This window comes from Canis lupus, chromosome 5 (genome assembly GCF_048164855.1).
Source record: "Canis lupus baileyi chromosome 5, mCanLup2.hap1, whole genome shotgun sequence".
NCBI lineage: Eukaryota > Metazoa > Chordata > Mammalia > Carnivora > Canidae > Canis > Canis lupus.
The window spans coordinates 35,765,297-35,791,282 of record NC_132842.1 but is presented as its reverse complement, the minus strand read 5'-3'; the positions used below and the strand labels follow the sequence as shown (position 1 = coordinate 35,791,282).

Below are 25,986 nucleotides of genomic sequence, written 5' to 3'. Positions count from 1 at the left end.
ACAGGCAGAGATGCCCAGGCTCCTTGTTTACCCATGGAACCCAGGAGACCTGCAGCAACCACACCCTGGGGAGGAGGTGGAGGGCGGGTAGCGGGCAGCTATGCCTGCCCCCTATGACTCATCCTGAGGTGGGTTGGCTCGGCCCGCCCAGGCCCCAGGGAAGCCAAGGCTACAGTGGTGGGGTGGCCAGAAGAGAGCATGGGAGGGCTCAAGGAGCAGTGGCTGCCCATGAGGCATCGCTGTGACTCTTGACTGCCTACCTTGGCTCTGTTCCCTCAGAGCTTGATGCTCCTTCCCCAAATCAGAGCAGACCCTTCTTGCAGTCAGTCTCTGATAGCTCACAAGAGACTGCCTCCCTGGTTACCTGGGAGGAGGAGAAGTCAGCAAGAAGTTTGTGGTGCTTTTAATAAAACAATCAGCTTGGTCCAACCCACCTCTGAGTTAGAGAACCCAGCTGCCTCATCCCCAGCTGAAAGAGATCTTGGGAATGTCCCAAGGAGGCTGTACCAGTCCCAGGATATCAAGCTGGGCCTAGCTTTACCCCAGAGGGGAGGCAAATTTGACCTGGAGTGTCACAGGACCATGGACACCCTGGGCCTCTCCCTCACCTGGGGGCTTAGAAAGGCTAGCTGTTTAATCACACACACACACACACACACACACACACACACACACCTGCTTTCTTGCTCACATGTTCAGCAAGACCCTCTTCTGAGCTCTGGAGAGTCATAGTCTTGGCTCCCAGCAAAGTCCCTCAAAGTTCCTGGCAGGAAGCCAAAACCCAAACTCAAAGCATCTGCCTATTCTAATATATGAAAGAGGATAGAGAGGCAACTTTACCCACAGGAAACAGGGCGTACTGGACAGGTGGGAGGGAGCCTTGATGAAGAAAGATTATTTGATCTGGGCCTTGAAAGAGAAGTGGAGGTTTCTCCATTGGTGATGGAGAAGAGCAGTTACAGTGGCCAGCAACAGGGAGAGAATATTGCCCATGAGCTCCCCTCCTGGCCCTTCCCTCTTCAAAGCCTCAAAAAGCTCACTCCCACCAAGACACTACTGGCTGATAGAGCCCTCCTGGGCTTACCTTCCAGGCACTTTTAATTTTAATTCCAATATAATGAACGTGCAGTATTGTATCAGTTTCAGGTGTACAATACAGTGATTCAACAATTCTTTACTTTACCCTGTGCCCACCTCAAATGTACTTCTCATCCTCATCACCTATTTCACCCATCCCTCCACCCACATCCCCCCTGGTCACCATCAGTTTGTTTGCTATAGTTAAGTCTGGTTTGTCTCTTTTTTCTTTGTTCTGTTGTTCTGTTTCTTAAGCCCCACATATGAGTGAAATCATGGCATTTGTCTTTCTCTGACCTATTTCACTTAGCATTGTACTTCTAGACCCATCTAAGTTGCAAATGACAAGATTTCATTCCTTTTTATGCCTGAATAATATTCCATTATATATCACATTTTCTTTATCTGTCCATCTATGGATGGACACTTGGGTTTCTTCCAGATCTTGGCTATTATAAATGCTGGAATAAACATAGGGGTGCACATATCTTTTTGAATTAGTGTTTTCATGTTCTTTAGGTAAATACCTCATAGTGGAATCACTGGATCATATGGTGATTCTAGTTTTAATATTTTCACACTATTTAACACAGCAGCTGCATCAATTTACATTCCCACCAACAGTGCATGAGGGTTCCTTTTTTTCTTCAACCTTGCCAACACATGTTGTTCCTTATGTTTTTGATTTTAGTCATTCTCCCAGGCATTTAAAAAAAAATTTTTTTTAGATTTTATTTATTTGACAGAAAGAGTGAGAGCAGGGGAAGAAGGAGAAGTAGGCTCTTTGCTGAGCAGGGAGCCCGATGTGGGGCTCAATCCCAGGATCCTGGGATCATGACCTCAGCCAAAGGCAGACAACTAAATAACTGAGACACCCAGGCACCCCCAGACATTTTTTTAAAATCAGATTTTTAAGGTATAATTTATAGACCATAAAATTCACCCTTTGTAAAGTATATAAGTCAGTGGTTTTTAGAATATTCACAAGGTTAAACAGCCATCACCATTAATTTCAAAACATTTTCATCACCTCAGAACAAACCCTATGCCGATTAGCATTCACTCCCTATTCCCCCATTCCCCTCCTGCTGACCACAAATCTATTTTCTGCTTCTACAGATTTACCTAATCTGGACATTTCATATAAATGGCCATATATTGTAGGACTCTGGTTTCTTGCACTTACCATAATGTTTTTGAGGTTCATCCATATTGTAAAATATGTTAGTACTTCTTTCCTTTTCATGGCTGCATGATAGTCCATTTTATGGCTATACCGCATTTTGTTTATCACATTCAGCATTTTGGGTTATTGGGTCATCCAAGATGTTTCCCCATTTGGTCTTTCATAAATAATGCTGCTATAATATTCATTAGCAAGTTTTTGTGTGCACATAGTTCTCTTGGGTATATACCTAAGAGATACAGTGGAATTGCCTGGCCGTATGGTAACTCTGTATTTAATTTTTCAAGTGTTTCAAAGTGGCTGTACCATTTTACACTCCCCCCAGCAGGGTACGGGGATTCCAAATTCTCCACGTCTTCACTACCACTTGATAATCATCCATCTTCATGAATATAGCCATCCGAGGGGGTGTGAAGTGGTATCTCACTGTGGTTTTGATTTGCCTTTCCCCAGTGACCTTCCAGAAAGATTTGCATTTAATAGGAGACAATGCTTTAGTCTATGGAAAAGTTCTCATCATAAGGCCAAGTTGACCAGACCAGCTCCTGGGATGGTAGTAAGAAGGTACCTTACTCCGAAGAATCAGATGTTCACTTGCTCATTACAAATATTTGTATTTGTATTGTATTTGTATACAAATACTTGTTAGGCACCTGTTACATGTCACACACTACTCTAAACATTGACGTTCATTGGTGAACAAGACAGACATGGACCCTGCCCAGATGAAGCTTACATTCTGGTGGAGGAGCTTGTCATTTAGTTAGGCTAGAATAAGTACTATAAGTATGAGTGTATGCAGCTAAGAGAAGAAGTAAGGGAAGAGCCTGAGCGGCCTCTCTGGGACACCGTTATTTTGAAAATCCTGGACAGGAAGACACCTGGCTTGTTAGAGGAACTGGACTAAGCTAGTACAGTCTGAAGATACTTCAAGAGAAGGACAGGACATGAAATGTGAAAGGTGGGATGCCCAGATTAGACCTGGGGAGGAGTTGGGGGACTTTATTCTGTGGGTAAATGGAAGCCACTGGAGGGTTTTGAAAATGGAAGGGATAGATCGCTTTTGCATGTTTTAAAGACCACTTTGACAGCAGTGAAGCAAAAAGGTGAGAGAGGAAGGCAAGAGTGAGGGCAGAAAGACCAGTGATGAGGCTGTTGTGGTCATCCAAGAAAGAGACCATGGAGACCTGGGCTGGGAAGTGGTAGGGACACATGGATGGAGCCTTGTGAGCAGGTAGAAAGGTGGATGGATGGATGGATGGATGGATGGATGGATGGATGGAGAAAACAACAGAGGAGAATAAATTAAAGGTGCCCTCCAGGTCTTTGGTTTGTGCTGCTCAGTCACTGTGATGAGTAAGCCTGGGGAAGCAAGTGGCCTGGCACATGATCAGGAGCCCTGCATGATGTGGGGAGACCAGGGGCCATCCCAGTGGGGGTGTCAAGGGAGCAGCCAGAGTCTCCAACTTGGAGTCTTTATGTCACCTTCACTTCCCCAAACACAAGAGAACACAGTGAAAAAATATAGATTTGCTGACAAGGAAGTGTAGAAGTGCTGCCTTGGGAGTCCACGTGTGCTGGAACAGTGTGAACTTCCATCTTCAGTTTGGAAGTCTCATTGGCGCGGGCCTTCACCACCAGCAGGGCTGGGCTCCAGTGACTTGGGAAGGCCCTGCTATCACAGGGGGTGGCCTCAAGGTACTTCTTTCTGAGCTGGGAAGACCTGTGGTCATTTCCTCTGACCCGTCTGTCACTGGCTCCCCCACCGTCCACACTTTTTGCCTTTCTGGGCCTGGGGCCCAGTCCTCATAATGACACGACTCTGAAAGCAGAGGCCGTGCATCCCAGCTGAGGCCCCATCTTCTTCCAAGAGTCATCCTCTGCCTCCTAAGGCCTCCATGAGCATAGATATGCATGTGGACAGGACCACGTATTATAGCCACAGCCCCCGCCACCATCGTCACTGCTGTCCCCTGCCCATTCGGCATAGCAGTGGGCAGTCTGCCCCCTACAACCACAGAGGTCATCAAGCTGGGCTGAGACTTCTCTGCCTCAGTCAGTGCCTACAAGAGGACCAAGCCTATGGTCCACATCACATTTTGCACCCGTCCACTTATGTCAGGCCTTGGTGCTGACTCGTTCTTCCTCCATGAGGGCCTAGCTGGCTGGTGAGAATGCTCAACCAGGCATCAGGAGTCCCGGGGGCTTGTTACAACACACCCTGTGACTCCGGCAGGCATTCCCTCTGCTCTTTTCCTTCACTCCTCCTCAGCAGTGTAACACAGGGCAGGGCAACCTCTGGTGTCCTCCTGAGCAAAGGATTTCACAACTCATAGACAAGGTCACCTCAGCTGTTTCTCTTCCCTGTCCCATTTCTGGTTCCCGGGGTCTTCTTGACCCAGAGCGGGCAGAGACCAGCAAAGGCCTCCTGTCCCAGCTGAGTGTGGGTTGCGCGTTGAGCGGAGACGTCCTCGGGGATGGGGCTTGGGGGTGCCAGAGCCGCAGCAGGCACGGCATGGAGGGAAAGTGGGAGCGGGCCCTGCCCACCAGGTTTTATCAGCGAGTTCTTCAGACATATACAGAGTGACGCTGTGTATACACTCCCAGCCCCGCGCTCCATCTGTCTCCCACATGTCTAAACACTGAGGGCGCCAAGTGCCTGCCCCCCTCCTCCTCTCAATCCCATCCCCACAGGGGGCCGGTAGGGACTCTGTACCCCCTGAAGAGATGGGAGCAACCCGGGCAGGGTGGCTCACCTCGGGCAGGAGGCCGCTGCCGGGTGGAAGCGGGGGATCCTCTGAGCCTCTGAGGGTCGAAGTGCTACCCAGCCTGAATACGCTGCCTCGGGAATTAGCTCACAAATGAAAACCAATACTGGGGCCCAGACTTTTTACTTGCTTTCTGGATGCCATCCCCTGGTGGTACAGAACTTGTGTTATTTTCATTCATCGAATGAATCTGATCCATTGGATGTGCAATCCAGGTCAGCAGCCTTAAAGCCCCAGCTCACTCTCACCCGGTGTCCACGTCCCAGCCACCCTGCAGGCCTCTTCCAAGCCCACCTCCTCTCCAGCAACCTGACCTCCTGGATTTATCGCCAGGGCTGTTGAGGCCTCGAGGCTCCCTTCAGATGCAGCAGCTGACTATGTGGGGGAGGATGGGGCTGCCTGATGAGGGCAGAGACAAAGAAAACTCTGGGTGCCCACGGAGAGGGGCAGAGTGGCCTTTGTAGCAGTCCCGAGAGGCTGGTCCTCTCTGGGACAAAGGAGGAAGACATGAAAGCCAAGATTCTCTCCCCCTCCCCTGTCCCCCACCCCCACCCCGTCTCTCTCTATCTTAGAGGATGAGTATCCAGAAGGTGGCATTCCCCTCAAAGCCCAGCTCGCTTCCAGCTACCTCCTGGACTACCTCGAGATCCCAAGAAGTGTAGAGGTCTCCTCCCTGCACCCCTGTGACTTTGTTCCCCACGGAAGACATGAGGTCTCATCCACCCATGGTGAAGCCCCTAGAAAGGCAAGCCAGACGTGGGCTCTTACCTGTTAGAAGAAGGACTTTTCTGCTAGGTCCTCATCCCCTCCCAAATAAAGAAAATCTTCCTACCCTTTAGAGGTGGGAAGACATTGGCCCAGAGTACAGGCGCCAAGTGTTGCTGGGCAAACAGTCAGAACTCCTGGTGGCCTCCGCTCTGCCTTGCTGGTGTCTGGTAGGAACCACCAGACCTTCCCTCTCCAGCTACTCCTGCAGTTCCTGATCTTCCAGCTTTGAGAGGGGCCATGAAGCACCGTGTGAAAGAGGTGGTTCCTGGGGCCCAGAGGTGGTCTCAGTGTGTCACTGGCACGTGTCTCTCATACCTCCAGTGAGTACCACTCTGTCATCCTGGTCGGGGCACGCCCGAAAGTGCAACGAGACAGCCAAGTCCTATTGTGTCAACGGAGGTGTCTGCTACTACATTGAGGGCATCAACCAGCTCTCCTGCAAGTAAGTGACCAGTGTGGGCAGCTCTGGGGGCAAGAGTAGCGTGAGGCTGGGCAGGAGCAGAGGGCTCTAGGAAAAGCGGGCTTCCAGCCATGGACAGGGGGTCCCCAAGGGGTTTAGACAGGGAGGTTTGCCCCTCTCCCTAGCCCTTTCCGGGAATATAGGGAGATGTAAACTCTCAAGTGCTCGGGGCTTCTGCAGTGCCAGTTTCTCAGGCCCCAACCCACTCCATCTCCCAGTGTCCACCCTTTCACCAACAACTTTTAGGGAGATGGGGATTCCAATCTATGCCCTAGGTACTGGGCTCTCTCTCTCTCTCTCTCTCTCTCTGTCCCCTCTCTCCCTCCCTCTCGCTGTCTCCCCCCCACCCCTGCCCCTTTCTCTCCCAGTCTCTCAGCAACTCTCCAAACTGTTCTGACAAACATTTCCCAGGGTGTGTCTCTCCCAGCAGTGAGGAGCTTGGCAGGGTCAGGCAAAGCACAATTCCCAGAGCCTCAGTTGTGGAGGGTCTGCTCTAAATAGCCTTGAGGGGAGACAAGGACCATCCAGTGCTTGCCTCAAGACCTGGCTGCTTTCCTTGCCTGGTGTCCAGATATGCCCTGGGTGCTGCTTATTCTGCTTCAGACCCCAGCCACTCTCTATGGGGAGAAAGGACACCACTCTGGTATGGCCTAAAATGGAGGAGGTCAGGATTGAGGAGAAGCTTGAGTTGGGGCTTCTCTTCCTCTAGCCAGGCAAGGCTACTCAGCAGGATCTCCATCCTGCTCCCCTTAGCAAACAGGGCAGGTGGGAGCACAGTAATCCAGGAGGGCTTGTTCAGGTCCAGCTTGGTCCTAGTCAAGCAACTGGGCCCCTAGGGCCCCCTGAGGGAGTCTCTGGTGGGTGAATACGGAGCCAAAGGGAGAGCTCAGTGAGGGCAGCACAGGTTCTGGCCGGATCCTGAGGAGGGGTGGGAGGCACTAGTTAACAACTTTGGGTTTTCAAAGCACCCCAAGCCTAGGGCCCAGGCAAGGTGCCAGAGTTGCCCCATTCACGAGGCATCTGGGCAAAGGCCACCAGAGTGTTGGTGGAAATTCAGAGAGGGGGGCATTTGCTCTCCCCACAGACAAGGTCAGATTCAGCACTTCTCAGCTCTCCTGCCTCTGGGCTCCAGCTCCAGAGCTGCATCTCCCCATTGCCGAGGGCCTTAGCCCGAGTTCCCTCCACCTCACAGGGTGATAATGAGAGGCCGAGCCTTTTCCACATTCCCCTCAGTGTTAGGCGAGACGGCCCAGACAGCCAGGCAGATGGGTGCCTCTTGCCCCAGTTGGCCTCCTCCGCTGGCTTCCCCCAGCCCCACCCTTCACCTGCTGCCATCCCTCGGCTGGCCTCCCCATCCGGAATTGCCGGGGACTGTCCCAGCAGCAACAGCAGACCCCTCAGGGAAGTTCTCAGCCGGGACTCAGCAGCTCCTCATCCTTCCCCTTCTTCTGCCTCTCAGAGGGCTGCCACATTCATGCAACAGACCCCAGGGAACATTCTAGCCAGGAAAATGCTCTGAGCCCTCTGCAATAGATCTATAGAAACTCACAAGGGTTCTGGTGGACCTCACAGACTTCACCCAGCCCTGTAAGCCCCTCTTTTACCCCTCAACACACACATGCACACACACACACACACACACACAGACACCAGGCCTCTCCTTTTCCTTAGCCCCCCTGGACCCCAGAACTTTGAAAGAATCCAGCAGCCTCAAGTGAGATCAGCCCTGGCTCCAGGCAAGAGAGGTTTCAGCCACACAGGATGGGTGCCCGGGCCAAGGAAGGCCACGGGGGCCCAGGGCTCAGTGTGAGTGTACAGTGTGGAGTGAGATGCAATGAGCTAGGTGGGTTTGCACAGGGTCCTGCCAGCCAGGCCATACACCCCTAGGAGCCTCTAAGTCACACCTAGCTAAATCTGAGATTCTCTCAGAGGGCAGGAGCCTAAATCACTGTGAAGATGGGTCCTGTGGGCAACTGGGGTTCACCGCTTACAACGCGAAGTTAGTACCCAAAATCACTACCTCCCCATTTCAACCTGCCCTAGGTCAGCCCCAGCCAGGGCTCCTGGAACCAACTTCCCGGACTCCCTGAGCCCCCAGGGGAGAGGGGCGTCCCTGGTGAGGATCACTCTCAGGAGGGCAGGTCCTCAGAGCTGTGCTGGAGAAGGACAGGGGGGAGGGGGGCAGGGTGGAACCCAGAGGCCATTCTGGGGGCGGGGGAGCGGGGAGGGAGAGGGGGGCAGGCTTCTTGGGATTCCTGATGACACCTGAATGGAATAAAAAAGAAAGAATCTAGGCAATGGAACTCACGTCTTACCATTTGTGCTGTTTGTTTACTTTTTATTTTGATTTTTTTGCATTTCCGCTTAGCTTGGATAATGAAACTAGACTGGTCAGTTTCATTCCAGTTTCTATAAAAATCAGTTTTCCTTCCTGGTTTTCTGACACTTGTTGTTGTGTATTGGTTCAGAGCCCTGCAGGGAGTGTTGGAAAGCAGGCACACTCCGTCCCCTCCTGTTTTTCTGGAATTCAGAGCCAAAATAAACAGTGTCACAGATACTGGATTTTGTTTTTAGAAAACTTAGGAGGATTTGAAAATGGGGGTCCAAATCAAGGTGACTGTCTCCTGTCTGGGCCAGACAGAGGCCTCTGCACGTCTTGCTGCTTTCTCCTCTTCTCTCCATGTTTTTGTAGAGCACGGTTGGTGCGTGACTCTTGGGGACTGGTTCAGGGGATGATGACAGAACAAGACTCTCTTTCCAGCCCTGTGCACATACCAGCGGCATGCCTCCTTCTCCCATCAAGCTCATCCCCCGCCCCTCCTGCCCCCCACCCCCCCATGTTCAGATGGTTCTCCCATCCCATACCCATCTGCCTGCTCATCCTCTCCACATCTCCACCCCACTCTTCATGAGGCCAGAGACCCTTCACCCCCTCCAGTGCCCGGGGCACACCCTCATCCTTCATCCTCCCCCTCCCCCGGGTGAGGGCAGCACACATGGCATTATCCCCAGGCTACCAAAAGGAGAAACTGAGGCCCGGGACGTGGGTGAGAAACGGGGAGGCAAGAGTCCCAACCTCTCTGTCACCCCAGGTACAGCCCATGGGCTCTCCTCTCTGCCCATTTCACCTCTGCTCTTCTCCAGCCCTGGGCACAGACCCTCCCAAAGTCAGAGCTGATGACTTGGGGGAGGGCTGAGAAAGCTACGACCTGCCGCTCCTTCTAATTTGTCCCCTGTGCCCCTGAAACTCACAGGGCCCATCCCTGTTTTAGTGGGAACCTACCCACTACCAGGCAGCTCCCGACACGGGTCAGAACCCCCTCATTGTTGGTAGGTTTATTTAGCCCGTGCCCTGTTACTTGGTCCTGAGTGCAGGGTAGCAAGGCTCTAGGCCCAGCCTCAGAATCTTCCCCAGGGAAGCCCCGGGCTCCTGGACGTGGCCCATTCTCAATAAATAGGGGTAAGGAGGGTCCAGGAGCCTGCTAGAAAGATTTGGTACCCAAAGAACAGTATACAGTGTCAGTCCCCAAACTCCTGCGCTGTGCCCTTCCCCCAGCCTTTCCTTTTGTTCAGCCAGCAGGGAACACACTTTCCCAGGGCAGGAAGATTAAGACCATATTTCTCAACAACAGGGGGCACACTCATGTCATAGACTGAGCACCCAGAGCTGTACAACTCAGTGGCCATGAAAGATAGAATACAGTCGGTTTAGTCCAGGCTGGTGCGGGATCAGAGATGCAGGGATACACTTACTTATCGGTGTCCAAGAACCATAGGACAGCTTCCCTGACTGTCAGCAGTGGGAATAAATTTCTGCTTTGGCCCCCTCCTGTCCCTGCACTACCCCATTCTCTCTCTAAAACACACACACACACACACACACACACACACACACACACACGAGCCAGGCTAATCTCAGACATTGGACACAGTCAAACCTATCTCTTTCTTATTCCTTTGCGGATTCCAAGAGTCATTTTGGCAACTTCCTGAGTCTTTATCCTCCTCTCCAAAGGTGCTGCTGCTTTAAAACTCACTTCTCCTCTCCAGCCCCCATCCCAAGTGGACATCAGTCTCTGAGAGCTGAGGAAGGAGAGCTGAGCCTGCCTGGAGCTGGTTGGGAAGCCTTAGCAAATACCTTCATTTTCCTGGGATGGGATGCTTAGATCAGAGAAGGATGATGCATTGACAGGATGGTAGCCTCCTCCTCCTCCTCCGAGCCACCCTGTTCAACAGGACGAGTGTGCATCAAGTTCCATTGTAAACTCCCCCACTCCCGCCACATTCTCCAGACACACTTCCCAGCCCTCCACCACTGCCCGCTGGCCAGGCGGGCCTCCACAGACACTGCCACCACTGCAAGGACCAGCCTCCTGCCTCCCCAGAGGGAAATGCCATCAAGGCCCAGAGAAGTTCCAGCTGTCTGCCCACCAACCATTCCCAGTCCCCCAGGCTAGATGGGGGCAACGGGATTTCTGTGAGTGTCCATCACAGCCAATGGCAACCGCCCCTATAAGCTCAAGGGGTCGCTGATGGTTGATATCCACGAGAATGCTAAGAGGTAGAGTACACTCACCTCTTGAAGTTTACTGATTCATGTTGAACAGTGACCTATTCTTGAGGGAACACTGGTGATGGGGTTACCTCATTTCCTAAAGAAGAAGAGGCAGAGGCAGCCCAAACCCATCTCTGAGTAGGGGCTGGGGGTGGGATGGTCAGTCTGGCCCTGTCTCTAAGCTTCCCTTAGGGTATCTGGCCTTGCTGGGGTTTGGAAGATACTACAGCGCTGGGCATGTATCTCGGAAATCTGCAAGATAGGGACCCCCTTGAGAGGAGAGTGGCAGCCAGAGAACAGAAGAAAATGGATCTTGAGGGTAGAGACATGGCCAGGGAGAGTGGGTGGTGCTCTGCAGCTACAGAGGACCCAACACGCGAGAACACACTCCCAGAGCCAGGCACTGATGGAGTAGCAGGTCGTGGGGGAAAGGACAGGCACCCCAGGGAGCCAGGAGACCCCTGACTGGAAGAGGTTTCAGGGTCCTCAGGGAGCCTGCTTCAGCCCTCCCCTCCACCCTGTGACGGTGGTTCTTGCCACCCCTACACCTGGCCTGGGCAGGCCAGCTTTGAACTGCTGGTAATTTCAGCTCCTCTTCAACCTCACCTGTTCACCACTAAGCCTTTTACCCCCATGTATTGCTCCAGGGCAGCCTTCCCCAAACCATGTTCATAAGGGTTCCTCAGGAAACATCTTCCATGGTCAAATAAATTTGGGACACACTGGAATATTTGGCTCTTTCCTCCTACAAAACTTCTCCTAGCCTTTCATATGCCAGCGTGCGCTGTAGCTCTACAAAGAAGCCTGGGAATGGATTTCCTAAATTTATTTGGCCACAGAACCCTCTTTGAGAGAACAGATGAAATATCTCCAAGGTCACTTTTGTCATGGGCACACAGTCTGGGAACAACATTCCCGAAGTTCTCCTTTGAGCTTTCTGGGGGCTGTTTCATGGATGAGAAAACCTGCCCAGGACCCTCGAGAGAAGCCGTTGGTAGGGCCTGGAAGGAGTGGCTTTGCAGAACTTGTTTTCTGGAAGGCTCCCAGCACCCTGCCTGACTGCCTGGCACCAAGGGGCTACCGTTCTTTTTGGGGTCCCAGGCAGGTCAGAAGGAAAGTCTCAACGGACCACAGGACAGTTAGGAATGAGGTTCCCAATTTCCCCACCCACTTCCCTAAATCATCCTCCTCTCTGCCCCACCCCTGCCCCCCACCACCCATGGAGCAACATCAATTAGAGAGATTTGGAAGACTGAGCCCTTCCCCCAGCCCCAACTCCAGCCCCTGCAGTGACGAGTGTGCCCCAGTGCCCAACTTGGTTTTCTCATTCATCACTGTGCACTTTGATTTCTAACCTGAGCCTCGTGGATGATGCCAGTTTGTTCTGTGATTTTTCCCCTTTTCCTTCTCCAGATGTCCAAACGGATTCTTCGGACAGAGATGTTTGGAGAAACTGCCTTTGCGATTGTACATGCCAGATCCTAAGCAAAGTATGTTTGAAGATACAAACACAAGTCCCTGCTCCTTAGAAAGCTTCCGGGTGCAGTCCCTTCCAATGTAGGGCATAGGGCCAGGGGTGTTGGTTGTTTTGATCTTTGGCTGTTTTGTTTTGTTTTGGTTTGGTTTTTCTGTTTTGTTTTGTTTTGTTTTGCTTTGTTTTTCATTTTTGGCCTAATCCTTGGGTTTAAAGTTCAGGGCTGCAGGTAAGGGGCAGAGTGGCCAGGCCAGTACAAGCGGTAACGGTGGCAAGGAACCCAGCTGGCATCGGCAGGAGCCCGTGCCGGGGTGTTGTGATGCCTGTGTCTTGCTATCCTGGCTCTCTCTTTCTGGTTTTCTTTCTTTTGGTAGGTGTCCTGTGGGATACACCGGGGACAGGTGTCAGCAGTTCGCAATGGTCAACTTCTCCAGTATGTCTCTTTCTTCTATTTCTTTCCTTCCCTGGTGACTGGCAATCTCCCCGTGCGGGAGGGCTGGGGCCTTGCTTAGCGAGACTAGGTGTGGGGGGGGGGGGACATGGGGGAGGAGGTATGGGGGGAGTGGTGGTGTCCCGGGCTCCTCTTAGTCTTCAGGGCTCACTAAAAGCCTATTCCGAGGAGACCGATGTGCCCCCTGCCACCCCCACCCCACTCCTCTCTCTTTGCTGGACAAAACAACTGCATCCTCTCTGCAGGCGACTGGAGCCACACTCAGGTCTCGGCAGCACCTCCCAGGTCAGGCAGCCTGACCAGCAGTGGGGGAGACATCAGGGCCCTCGCCGGCCTTTTAAGGCCTGTTTAAGGAGGTCACATACTGGTGGGGCCAGGCTGTGAATGTGCGCACGTTTGTGTGTGCCAGTATGTTTGAGAGAAATGGGCTCTCTGAAAGAGCCTATCTTCGGGTCTGGCCAGAGTTTGTTTGGTTTTGATTTGGGGTGATGGGGGAGAGTGGGGAACTTGGAATTGAGGAAGAACAAGCCCCAAGGCAGTGGTTCCCATGGAAGCCAGAGAGACCAGAGACCTCGCTTCGGCTCCAGGACAGGGTGGTGTGGGGGTTTGCACTCTGCTGAAAGAGAGAGGGCATGAGGATTCAAGGGATAATTGGTGATTCTCTCCAGGTCCTCTCTGGTCTGAGTCCCCATCCAGGACTTCATTCCTTTCTTTTCTTCTACTTGAGGTTGAACCTTTCTGGTTTGCATAGTTAGCTGGAAAAAAAATATGAGCCCCGCAGCAGAAAGATGAGGCCATAACTGTGGAGCGTTTTGAGGCCGGGAGCAATTTCTTCAAGTGCCACCAGGTGGAGGTGGAGCAGAGCAAAAAGCCCCAGGCCAGACTCTGGACCTCCAGACTGTTTGGGGGCCCAGCAGTCAGCTAGCCTGCAAGCCAGGATGAGGTCAGCCATACTCCAGAGCAGTCTAAGCCCCAGCTCGGCCCACCCCCACATCCCCCTCTCCAAGGAGGACAGCTGGGTCCCATGAAGAATTAGAAGCCAAAGAGATGGTGCCTGGGCAGAGAGAGGTGGAGCTCCAGAAGAGGCCCAGAGAGCACAATGGGGGTTGGAGGGACGGCCGGGAAGCATTTAGGTGGCCCTTTGGAGTAAAAGGGTTTGTGGGTTTGGGACTCAGGGCAGAGTAATGAGTCTTCCCAATCCTCCTTAGGCCACATCACAAAAGCCTAGAAATCATTGCCTCCTTCTCCCTGCTAGAGCCTGGAAGCCAAGACTTAAAGAGGAAAGTAGAGGCCCCCAGGGAGGTGGGGGCTGGGCAGCCAGGATGGTCAGCTGTCTTCACAGAGTGTGGGAGGCAGCACTCGGCCCCTCGTAAGAGCGGAGCTGTGGACAGGGCATGTGGTCCAATAGAATGTTGCAAAGCCCAGGTTCCCGGAAGAATTGCAAAGTCAGATCCAGCCCCACTGCAGGACCATAGATCAGGAGGGGCCTCAGCAGGAAACAGAGCGGCCAGGCTGAGGCTAAGGAGCAGGGGAGAGAGGCGGTGGAGGGCCTGTTCCTTTCCCCTCTCAGTCCCAGAGCCTCCCTGGCTTATGGGACTGTTCTGGAAAGGGAGTCCCATCCCATCATGAATCAGAGGAGCAGAGCCTCCAGAATTCGGCCACTGGCCAAGCTTCTCTGCCAGCTGGGCTGCTTCAGCTTTCAGCTCAGAGCTGCTTAGAGGGTCAGCAGGACCTTGGCGGGGCGGGGGGGGGGGGCGGTAAAGAAAAAGCCTAGAAATGCTGCCACAGGCCTTTCCGCCTAGTGTTATCAGGATCACGGCTGTTACCTTTTCATGGAGGATTTATGTTCTTCACATACTTTGCCCAGAGCACTTTCTATACTGTTCTATCACATACTTGAAAAGGTAGTTAAAAAAATGCAAGCTGAAGTGTTCATTCAGGCTTTGGATTCACACAGATCTGAATAAAGATGCCAGCTGCTGAGCTCACTAGTTTTGGGGCCTCATAGAACCTCTCTGAGTTTGTTTTCTCACCTGCAAAATGGGGATAGTAACATTTACACCTGGAGGGGTGCCAGTGAGGATGAAGTGCAGTGATACGTAAGGAGGCCTTATGGAGAGCCTGCTGCTGTAGTTGGAGGGCAGCTTAGCACCTCTCCCAGCTACTGCTGGTGTGGGGCAGGGGGCAGAAGGACCAGCTCTAGTGTCCTGGAGGCTGGCTCCCAGCAAGTCCTGAGCCAAGTGTCTGACATTGCCCCTCTGCCCAGACAGCCTAGACCAGATTACCTTTTGCAATGGCCATGGAAATGGAGCCTCTGGCCACAAGAGCTCTTTGAAGCTTCTCCTTCTTCCCCTGACAGCCCCTCCATTTCCCAAGAGTCAAACTTTGTGGATTTATATATCCCTCAAGTGAAAGAACACACACAGCTATGGACATCTACACAAACACATAAGCATATACTCACATGTGCAAACACATTCACACATACCCAAACACACAAGCATATGCCTGCATTCACATGCAAAACACACACATTTGCTCACCCCTGTACACACCTGTGCAGATGCATGAGCATGTGTTCTCATCAGGGGCCCCACATCATGGCCTCCTCAGCCAGGACCCTGTAAGTGTGTGTCACAGGACAGGTCCAGGATGATGACTTTGTATATTGTCCAATAACCTAGCCCTCTTGGGAGTCCAGCATCAGGTTGCCATGGTCATGGGTCAGTATGCCAATTTCTGCTGGTAAGACCTGTCTGTGATTCGGTGGTACCACTCCATACAGGCTGAGTGGCAGCCTATGAACATGATGAGTGGGAGACCTCTTTGACAGGAGCAGACTTAGCCACAGGCCCCTCAGACTGTATCCCTGGTGAGAGGGAAGTAGGGCTGCCTTCCTGGAGACTGAGCAAGCTCTCCATGACCTCACCTGTCCTGTTGGCCACCACTGGTCCCCCCCCCAAATGGGACCGGCCTTTGACTGAAAGGGAAGGTCACTGAGGAGGCCCAGAAGCTGCTGTCACTATTATTTGGTTCCCAGGGCAGGGAAGCAGAAGAAAAGTCCTCAATGGCTTTCAGCCTCATTCGCTTCTCCAGGTGGTCATTCTCATGACCAGCCAGTCAGACCCAGGGACTCAATCAGCAGGACTAGCACAGGACTTCCTGCTGATGGTTCCCATGCTCTCCTTCCTCTAGAGGAGATGAGAATGTCAGAACACAATCTTACCTCCTCCCTGGGTCTCATGAGCTGCCTGTATACGCAGGGAGGCCACAGACTGGGCTCCTGTATGTGCACTGAGTGGCTCGCTGTCTGGGCTTCTCGCATCTTCCTCTCACTGTGTACAGCCACTTTTGACAGATGAGGAAACAGAGACTAGACTTGCCCATAGGCACCACAGCAAGTTAGGGACAAACAAACTCAGAGCCGATGGATGGGTGCTGGCTACATGAGAATGGTAGGCGAACTTTTCAGAAACACTGTAGAGATTTCTGGGCTCCCCCCCCACGCCCTGATCCCATTGCCCTGGATGATTCTGAAGCAAGCCAGGTGGCAGAGCTCCCAGAGACCCAGTTTTAAGAGAGAAGAGATAAGAGGTGGAAAGGCTGGGTGCACTTGGAGACGCAGCGGGTCTGGGGCAGGGCTGGCCCTTGGGCAGGGGCCCTTTGATCTAACCCCTCTATGGCGTGGGTGCCCACTTCACAGGGCTCTGGAAGCACACACTTACAATATGATTCCACTTCAAAAAGCGCAACTGGTCCACCATCTGACACCCACATGTTCTACAGGTGAATGCACTGGGCTCTACCTACAAGTAGCAGTTTGCTTTTCTAAGTAGTGAAATCTGACTCAAACCCCAGGGCCTAGACCCTGTGGGCTTCTAGGGTGTTGCAAGTGTCATGTGGAGAAATGACCTGCTGCCTGGAGCTTCCTCCTCTCCCCATATACTCAAGCGTCTCCATGCCCAGGCTCCCTGTAGATGAGCAGGCCAACCACACCTCTGGAGGCAGGACGCAGCCAAGGGCCAGCCTGAGCAGCCCCATGCCCTTGTTCTGAACAGAGAAGAGGGCCTAATGAATGAGCTCAGCGCTGAGCAGGCAGTCTCCAGGCAGGGCATGAGAATATGGAAATCCTGGCACTGGAGCCAGGGTGAGGCAGGGAAATAGGGACTCCTCAGACCACCACCCCCACTCACCTCTCTTCCCTGGGACACCTGCCAACTGACTCTCACGCCTCTGCCTCCCCACCAGGTACTAACCCCACAACTCATCTCTAAAGAACCTGCCCTGCCTGCTGATCCTAACATTTCCTCTCTCCACCTTCCTTCAGGGGTCTTGGGGACTGAATGCCAGGGTGGGGGCTCAGGAGGCCGGGAGGGGACACCACTAACCTGCTTTCACCTCACAGGCTGGCTGCTGGTGTCTGAAGAGTCCTGACCAACGTTTCTCTCTCTCTCTCTCTCTCTCTCTCCCTCCCTCTCCCTCCTGCCCTCCCTCGCCCTCCCCACTCCTCCATCTCTCTCTGTATCTCTCCCTCCATCCTTTCCCCTCTGTGACCCTCTTCTCTTCTGCACTGCCAGAGCACCTTGGATTTGAACTAAAGGGTATGGAGCTCTATGTATCGGTCAGTGCCATCCACACCACTCCTCTCCGCAGCCTCTGACACCATGTGTGCTGGACGTTTAGTTTCCTTCCCCCAAAATGGAAAAGGGATGATTCCAAAAATCTCCTCTGGCCCCACCAAGATGTCCTATCATAAACTATATTGATCTGGGGGAGACAGGGAGCTCAGAAGAGCAGAGCACCCTAGGGTTCAGACTGTGTGCCCTGTGTACAGTGGCAGCCCCTTGCCTGAGGCTGGTCACTGGGAGGCCTCACAGGGGAGGAGCAGCCTGAGCTGTGCTACCCAGTAGGTTGGCCGGACAACAGTCGGGCCCCTGCAGAGCTGGTGTCCAGAAGCCACAGAATCCTGGCTTGGAGAGTTGTGCAGAGGGGCATCCTCTTCAGTTTAACTCTAATCTTCCTTTCTGTTCCCACTTCCATTTCCATGGCTTTCCATTTTGCACTGCGCTGGCAGCTGAGAACACCTTTGTGCCTCTGGCCCCTGCCCTGTGTCTGTCTACCAGGCTTTGCCATCTGCTTGAGGCTGTCACTCCCTCCATGAACTGTCTCCACAATGGCAGGCGTGTTCGCCTGTGGGCAAGACAAGCCAGGGTCTAGGGCAAGCCGGCCTTTGGTACTTGCCCTCCTGCTCCCTGGCTCAGAACCTCACTTCCCTCCCACTACTGCCCTCTGGGCCCTGGGAGACACCTTGAGTGGGAAGGGACCTGAAGGGGTCATCTGTCCTCTCTCTGTGCTGGGAGGCTCCACCCCAACCTCAAATGTCCAGACATGTTACAGCAGGAAAAATGTAGGGGCTCAGAAAGGTCGAGGCTTTGGTGGGGTCAGATGCAGTGCAGAACCTGCAGTATGAAAAGGCTGTTCTGGAGGCAGGTCTGGGGAGGCACTAGCTCCCTCACCACCTAGCCCCTATCAGCTGTTCTCAGAAGACAGAGCTCAAAGTCTATGCAAGAGTGTGTCTGTCTGCTGCCAGTGATGGGTTGGGAGGAGAAGGGCTGAGTCTGCGTGGTGTGTATGATCCTGGCAGGGGTATGTGAGGCAGACCTGCAGGGGTGTGTATGTTGTGGGGGGTGGAGATGTCACATACCCTGTGAGGCCTCCCAGTACAGGATGCTGAGTGCATGAAGGTGTGCAGCGGGACATCTTTGTGTTAAGGGCTGAGCATCGTGCAGGTGGCACTGTGAGGGTGTGAAGGTGAATGTGAGTGGGCTCAAATACGTCTGTGTTTGTAACGGTGGTCTGTATGTCCATTCCTGCACCAACTCAACAAGCATCTACTGAACCCCAGAATTTGCCAGACTGGTGATCTGGCATACAGAGTCCCTGCCCTCCCGGTGCTCAAATTCACAGGATGAGACAGACAACAAACAGGAAAGATATCAGGTGGTGGTAAGTGCCATGCCAAATAAAAGAAGGTGATGGGACGGTGCCTAGCTGGGGAGGGAGTTACCTTAGCTAAGTGGCCAGGAAAGGCTTCTGCGATGGCGTAACATGTGGGTTAAAGCCTGATGGAAAGTAGGCAACCCTGCAGACAGCGGGGGGAGTGTTTGAGGAGGGGACACGGCAAGTTAGGGATGGTGTGGTTGGACTGAGCTTGCCTTAATCAATGGGTAGAAGGAATGCCAGCAACTCTGGGCACAGCAGACATGAGGACTGGACCACCAATGGGACATAATAGGAAGTGTTTGGGTGATTGGGTTGGACTCAAGTTGCAGGGGGCAGCCATTGTGAGTTTTAAGAAAATAAGTAAATGGTCTGCTGGCTTTGGGGCAAAGAACAGACTGGGCTGAGGGACAGGCTGGGAGGAGTGGAGGCGGAGGTGACCAGCTATCCAGGTGAGAGTTGCCATCACCTTGGACTGAACTAGAAGTGGTGGAAGTGGTCCAAGCCAGACTCTACTTGGGAGGCAGAGCTGAGAAGCGCTGCTAAAGCACCAGGTATCAGAGCAGGTGGGAGAAAGGACTCATTGGCAGTGATTCCAAGGTCTGGGGCCAGAGTGACAAGAAAACAGGGGCTGCCACGGACAGGAGGAGAAGGGCAGGGAGCAGGTCTAGAAAGAAGCTGGGGAATCTGCACTTCTGTTTGGCCTTGGCCCTTGGGTAGAGGAGTCTGGAGCTCAGGGAGAAGTCAGGGCAGGAGATACAAATTTGAGAGTCACCTGCATACAGATAGTTTTCACGTGAGCTGCATGAGATCACGAGAGGAGAGAGGGCAGGTGGAGGGAAGAAAGCAGCCTGTGAGCTCTGGGCCCTTCCACCTCTGGGCCCACATAGAAAAGTAAGAAACAACTGAAGTAGGAATCAGCAACTGAACAGGTCAGCCAGTGGAGGAGGAGGACACCCAGGAGAGAAGAACCATCCAGGGGGAGTAGGCCCAACCGGGGGAGTCAGCTGTCGGGGAAGCAGATGACCCTGGGACTTTGCAGTAGGACATTGTCGGTGACCATGACCAGAGTGGTCTCAAAGGAGTGATGGAGACAGATATCCCCATTGGAGAGGACTGGGGCGGGGGGTGGGCAGAGATGAGAACTGGAGGCAGGACATGGACCACAGAGCCCAGAGAGGGGGGTCCAGGGTGGAGGGATGTTTAAGACTGCATGATGGCGTGTATGTATATGCTTCCCTAGACATGTATGAGAGAACTTTTGTGAAGGTGTCTGTGTACAGATAGGCAGAGTTCAAAGCTATGTGTGTCTGGAGGGTTTGGACTCCCAGTGTTTGCTAGTGGGTATACACTGGAGGTGCTGCAAACCCAAGGACTTAGGGACATTTCCCAGGGCTCCCTAGGTGTTGGGGTCTGGCCTCCATGTGTCCCTGTACTGGGGAGAGGGAGCTGTGAGAAGAGAAGGGGCCAGCTGGCAGGTGTAGGAAGGGGCAGGGAGTGTCTAGGCTCCTGCTGTCCCCTTTTTCCTTTTCTTCCTCCTTGTTTTCTCTGCTCTAGAAGGGCCGGAGTTGCCCCACCAAGAAATGGGAGGTGGAGGGGATAGTCGGTTCTTTGTGACGGCTTTGAAGCCCAGCCTAGCTCAGCTCCTCTGAAAGGGTGGGGGCTGCTCCATGAGCACAAGAACTGTTGTAGGCATCAGGGACCATGCTGCCACTCATGGGCTTCTCACAGCAAAGGGAAAGGCTGGAGTGGGCCAGGGCCATGTGCTTTCTAGGCCCAGGGGTAAACCAAGGTCTTTCTTTCCATGCCCCACTCTACGGGCCTGGTCTGCTCTGTCCCTGCTCCTGGCATCCCTCCTAGGTCCAACCTCTGGGTCTGTCACTGGCCCAGCACAAACTACACTCCACTTCTTGGCAAAGCTGACACGGCAAACCAGGCCTTTGCCCAGGGTCTACATGTTCACTGCCTTGAAGAATACCTGTGCCCAACCCATCCAGGCTCTCTGAGGCCATTGTAGAGTCGGTCAAGGTTGCTGGTCAAAATGGGTTGCCCCCACTATAGTCTTTGGAATTTCACCTCCATCCTACTCACTTCCATCCCCCTGCATTTTCCATTCACATGCTCTGGGCAGGGTGTACGGTTTGGGAAGGTGAATTCAGGGGTAGTCACTTGGGACCAGATCCATGGTGGGTAGATTTTGGGGCAACAGAAGGCAATCCAGGAGGGAGGGGCTAGCTGGGGAAGGAGATGCAAGGAGCTGGGAGGCCCTGAGCTGACAGGAGCCCGAAGCTTTGGGGGTGGGAAGGGGGACATCTTTGCATCACTGTCCCCATAGATCTGCCTCCTGCCGTGTTCCCTCATATTCTCTACCTCTGCCTCTGCAGAAGCCGAGGAGCTGTACCAGAAGAGGGTGCTGACTATTACTGGCATCTGTGTGGCACTGCTGGTGGTGGGCATTGTCTGCGTGGTCGCCTACTGCAAGACCAAGTAAGTGCCAGGCACCCGGGCCTGCGGGAGGCCAACTAGGGATGGGCCTCCAGGACTGCTAACCCCTCCACCCACCCCGATGTCTGGCCTAACCACCCCCCACCCTCCTGTGCCCCAACAGCCCCTGCAGAGTCCTCTGAGCTGGTACAAGGCCAAAGGGCTGGGCCAAGAAGCAGGAGCAGAGGGAAGAGAAGACAGGCCCCAGAGCAGTGAATAAGAATTGTCAAGAGCACAGGTGTTGGAAGAAGAAAGATCTGGGTTCAAATTCAGCTCTCCCATTTGCCATGACCCTGAGCAAATGGATAGACTTCTCAGAGTCCTCATCTGTAAAGTGGGAATGATCCTAGTATGTACCTCAGAGGACACTGTGTAGGAGCATCTGCCCTGTCAAATAGGCAGGCAGGCAGGCACACTGCAGCTGTGTTGGGGATGGGGAAGCACAGAAAGGCAGACTACCTTCCCAGGGGACAAAGAGGCCTCAGGAGGGACTGTGTAGTCCCACCCAGAAGAGAGCTAGGCCAGAACACAGCAAAGATGAGGCTAGGTCACATCTAGGCAGAGGAAAGATGAGGGAAGAACCTCGAGGCAAGGGGAAGAAGGGTGCAGAAAGGGGGTGCTGGGCAGTTCCTGTAGAATAGTGCAAGGCAACAGACAAATGCTAGAAAGGATCAGTTGTGTTCCAAGAGCATAAGCAGTCCAGACTAGTTGGAGCAAAGGCCCGGGGTCAAGAAGAAGAGAGATAGGACTCTAAGAAGACAGCTGGACGTACAAGGGCACGTAAGGGACCAGGGCATAGGGCATTGAATCCTAAGCTAGGGAGCCTGGATTCATCCTATAAATGATAGGGAGTCCATGATGGTTTTAGAGTGATGTAGTGCAGAAAAAGTGACAGGTCTGGGCCTAACCACTACTTAGGGGACTGAGTCCCTCAGTCTTGACTCTTGCTGTGCCTACCCATGGAATCTGAGGCCCTGCCAGTCTTGGGAGTTAGAGCGCAAGGAGCCCAGAGGAGACTGGGCCCAACAAGAAAAACTGAGGTCAAGAACTAGAAGAAAAGCAAACCCCTATTCTAAGCTCCAGTGCATTTATTCATTTAATGAAAAAACTTTCATTCATTGCCCTCCTGGATACCAGGCCCTCCACTAGGCACATGGCTGGTGCTCTAAGCAAGGTGTCCAGTGTAACGGGGTACATTTTGGGGGTGCCTAGTCTCAGCTGGAGGCCAAGAAGGGCTTCCCCGAGGAAGAAGCTTTTAGGCTGAGCTTGGAAGAAGAGTAGGAGTTAGCAGGTGAAGAGGCTGAGTGTGTTCCAGTGAGTGTAGTATTTCATGCAGAGCCGCAGAGACCAGAGGCGACCAGCACAGTGAAGGATCAGAACAGAGCCCTCAGAGGCCAGAGCAAGGGTGAGGAGAGGGCCGTGAGAGAGGGCCAGTGCAGGCCTTTCAAGGAGAGTGATGTAATGGATCATTACAGAACAAACATATTGGGTACTTAATATGGCCAAAGTAGAGTAGTCCCACAAGCATAGCTCACCATAGCTCCATGTTTTATTTTCCTCATTGCACTTTACCAAAAGTACCTTGTTCATTAATTTATATGGTTATTATCTGCCTTCCCTACTGGCCTGCAAGCTCCATGGGGGTAGGGATCATGTCTGTCACCTTCTCTGTTTTAAAACAGCATCTGGCACATGGTAAAAACCCAAGAAATAGCGAATGAATGAATGAATGAATGAATGAACCACTGCTTGAGTATTTTATCTGCTCTTAATTCTCAGTGGACTGGGAATGGGAAAGTGGTCACCCACTTTAAGATGAGTAAAGTGAAACATGGAGAGTTTTAAGTAACTGGCCCAGGATTTCACAGCTAGGAATGGTGGAGTTCTAGTCTCTCAGCAGAGCCAAAGCTCAGAACCCATTCGCACAGGTCCTGCCAAATCCAAGCTGGTGGTGCGAGTGGAGGAGGTAGATCAGGAGTGGAGGAGGTAGATCTGCGAGCAGCCGGAGCGCAGGAAGAGCAGTAGCAGGAGAAGGCCCTGGCATCCAGGCAGAAGGAGAAGAGTTCCCCTGGAGGGATAGCTAGGGAACTTCATACACATGTGGGGGGTGGGTACCAGGCTAACACACCCTTCTCCTGTGCAGAAAACAGCGGAAGCAGATGCATAGTCACCTCCGGCAGAACATGTGCCCAGCCCACCAGAACCGGAGCTTGGCCAATGGCCCCAGCCACCCCCGGCTGGACCCTGAGGAGATCCAGATGGCAGATGTGAGTGGTGTTCCCAGAACCCCCTTGGAGCCTTCACTGGCTAGCCAGCCTCGTCGTGCCCCCTGCAAGGCCAGGCCACGGCAGAAGCCAGCCCATCTCATGTTCAGCCTTGCCTGCTAGCCTGGCCTCACCAGGATGACTGGCCTCACTCTACCTACTTCCTCAAGGGGTTGATTTGCTGGGGTCATCGCTGCCCTAACACCAAGTCACTTATCCAGTGGACAACTCCCCAACCTAGAGCTTAGCACTTTGCTTCTCCATCACCACCTGGAAAGAGGGCCAACTCCATCACCCAGCACTAACTCCTGTCCAACTGTGTCTGTTGCAGTATATCTCCAAGAACGTGCCAGCCACAGACCATGTCATCCGGAGGGAAACCGAGACCACCTTCTCTGGGAGCCACTCCTGTTCTCCTTCTCACCACTGTTCCACAGCCACACCCACCTCCAGCCACAGGTGGGCACCACCCTGGCCCACACAGATTTGCAGATTCCTCCACGCACACCCACAGGAAGCATGCACACATCTTCCTGGAGACATACAAAGAGAACCCCCCCCACACCCAGCCAGGCTAGGCTCTGTTTTGAGAGTCCCTGAGTCAGAGGAAGGAAATGGACCAGAACCCACCACTAAACGTTCATCTAGCTCCTCAGAGGGCCAGATTTCCTCTTTCAGTCTAAACCAGCCTCTGAGAAACAACAGCATCACTATGCTCCCACCTGACGTTTAGTATGGGCACCAAGTTATCGGCGTAAAGTGCCTCCTCATTCAAACACCCAGACCTATTTGATGCCCCCTCCTGCGTTGGCCCATATGAACCTAGTCCACCTTAGCTTCCCTTTCTTTAGAGGTGGGGAGGTCTGCCCCAGCACAAAGGTTCACAGAGCTCAAGCAATAACATGGTTGGCCCCCTTCTTCCCTGGGAAGTGGCATGGAATAGGCAGGGCCCCCATGTGTTGGCCACCAGGGCTGTGTTCTTGACACAGGTGAGTGAAAACCATAGGAGAGGAAGGGTCCCAGACAGGAGGCCCCAGGCCGAGGCCAGGGGGAGCTTGGCTGGTGGCACAGAGGAAAAGAGGCTTGTGCACATGGGAGCTCACCCCTCCACAGGACACTCAGCCCTCCTTCTTCCTACAAGATACAATACATTGGCTCAGAGTGAAAAAGGATAGTGCCTGAAATGAAATGAACCAGGGAGGGGATGGGCCTGGGACCCCACCTGCTGGGCTGTCCTGCCCCTTCCTGATCCCTCACCTTTCCTCCATCTGGCTTCTCCAGGCATGAGAGCCACACGTGGAGCCTGGAACGTTCTGAAAGCCTGACCTCCGACTCCCAGTCGGGCATTATGCTGTCATCAGTAGGCACCAGCAAGTGCAATAGCCCGGCGTGTGTGGAGGCCCGGGCGCGGCGGGCAGCAGCCTACAGCCTGGAAGAGCGGCGCAGGGCTGCTGGGCCACCTTACCACGACTCCATAGACTCCCTGCGTGACTCCCCACATAGCGAGAGGTCAGTTCCTGCCTTGTGACTCATGCCCCACCTTGGCCAGAGAATGGCACCGCTGACCCAGGGCTGTCCCTGAGGGCACCACAGAGACACTCTAGAGATTCTCATGCCTGTATTTCAGATTGGCCAGCAGGGTCCCTGAAAGGTTCAATCCTCGGCTCAAGGTCATCAGTATGGTCTTGACAGGCTGGGATTGCAGCCGGGCCACTGGACCCTGGTGCGGAGAGGCCATCTGATTTAATTATCCTACTTGGACACTCTTCAAAGTAGAAGGGGATGTTAATAATTGTACTAGAACATCAGGAACAAAGGGGCTGTTCCAGGCATACCAGAACATATGGTAGCCCTACCCTGGTGTCACCCAGAGGCCCCATGTCCTGGCAGGAACAGAAAGACACCAAGATCGAGCAGATTGGAGGGTGAGAGGGGAGGCTGTCTGCAAGGAGTGCTGGCTGGGCACGAGCTAAGAGTGACTTCAGGCCCTGGCAGTATCAGCAGCAAGACCCAAGGATCAAGACACCAGAGTTTCTGAGGAATGGATGGAGTGAGAACCAGGAAACTCCCCTTGTTCCCTGACTGCATGCCAGGAGTCACAGGAGGCCAGCCCTCCACCTTGCTTAGCCCTCGGCAAGTGGGGTCTGTGGGAGGACAGCAGAGAAAGGTGCATAGTACTGGCAACTCCAGGCAGGAGTAGAGAGAAAATGTTCTCCTGCTCTAACTTAGCCTACTCCGTGTCAGCCCTCCCTTAGCAGGCCTGCCTGGAGACCCAGAGATGGCCCACCTGGTTCTTGATCCCGAGGAGCTCTGAGCCACAGACACAAACCAGTGAAGCTTATAGCCACTTATGGAACATACTAGGCACAGGCCATTCTACCAGGGCGAGACCCAGTCTCTGACTACAGGCTCTAGAAAGTAGCCGGGTTTCAAGACCAACCTTTCAAAGCCCAACTCCATCACCTGCGTGGTTTGGAGCAGGTTGATCACCCCTGTGTT

At 53.3% G+C, this 25,986-nt stretch overlaps 1 protein-coding gene and 1 long non-coding RNA gene across 20 annotated transcripts in view; one reads left to right on the top strand and one right to left on the bottom strand.

The window, feature by feature from the left end:
- The window catches only part of NRG2 (neuregulin 2), a 243,681-nt gene that overhangs the window by 215,290 nt on the left and 2,405 nt on the right, over positions 1–25,986 (top strand). Inside the window, exons 5-12 of one of the 5 annotated variants that reach the window (XM_072826099.1) lie at positions 6,121–6,241; positions 12,228–12,304; positions 12,663–12,721; positions 17,145–17,340; positions 21,124–21,226; positions 23,367–23,490; positions 23,819–23,946; positions 24,769–24,996. In XM_072826099.1, the coding sequence (XP_072682200.1) occupies positions 6,121–6,241; positions 12,228–12,304; positions 12,663–12,721; positions 17,145–17,340; positions 21,124–21,226; positions 23,367–23,490; positions 23,819–23,946; positions 24,769–24,996 (1,036 nt within the window). The remainder of the gene's footprint in view (positions 1–6,120; positions 6,242–12,227; positions 12,305–12,662; positions 12,722–17,144; positions 17,341–21,123; positions 21,227–23,366; positions 23,491–23,818; positions 23,947–24,768; positions 24,997–25,986) is intronic. The other 4 variants (XM_072826096.1, XM_072826098.1, XM_072826097.1 and 1 more) reach the window with 4 other exon arrangements.
- Positions 8,577–24,847, bottom strand: LOC140633491 (uncharacterized). 15 transcript variants are annotated; one of them, XR_012031101.1, is made up of 7 exons: positions 24,745–24,847; positions 15,966–16,087; positions 15,295–15,360; positions 12,170–12,667; positions 10,836–10,911; positions 10,398–10,484; positions 8,577–8,779 (listed from the first exon to the last, which is right to left on the bottom strand). It is a non-coding gene; the product is annotated as an uncharacterized lncRNA (long non-coding RNA). The 15 variants fall into 15 exon arrangements; XR_012031110.1 differs by having other exon boundaries at positions 12,170–12,295; positions 15,966–16,181; positions 24,745–24,833; XR_012031100.1 differs by having other exon boundaries at positions 15,966–16,181; positions 24,745–24,832.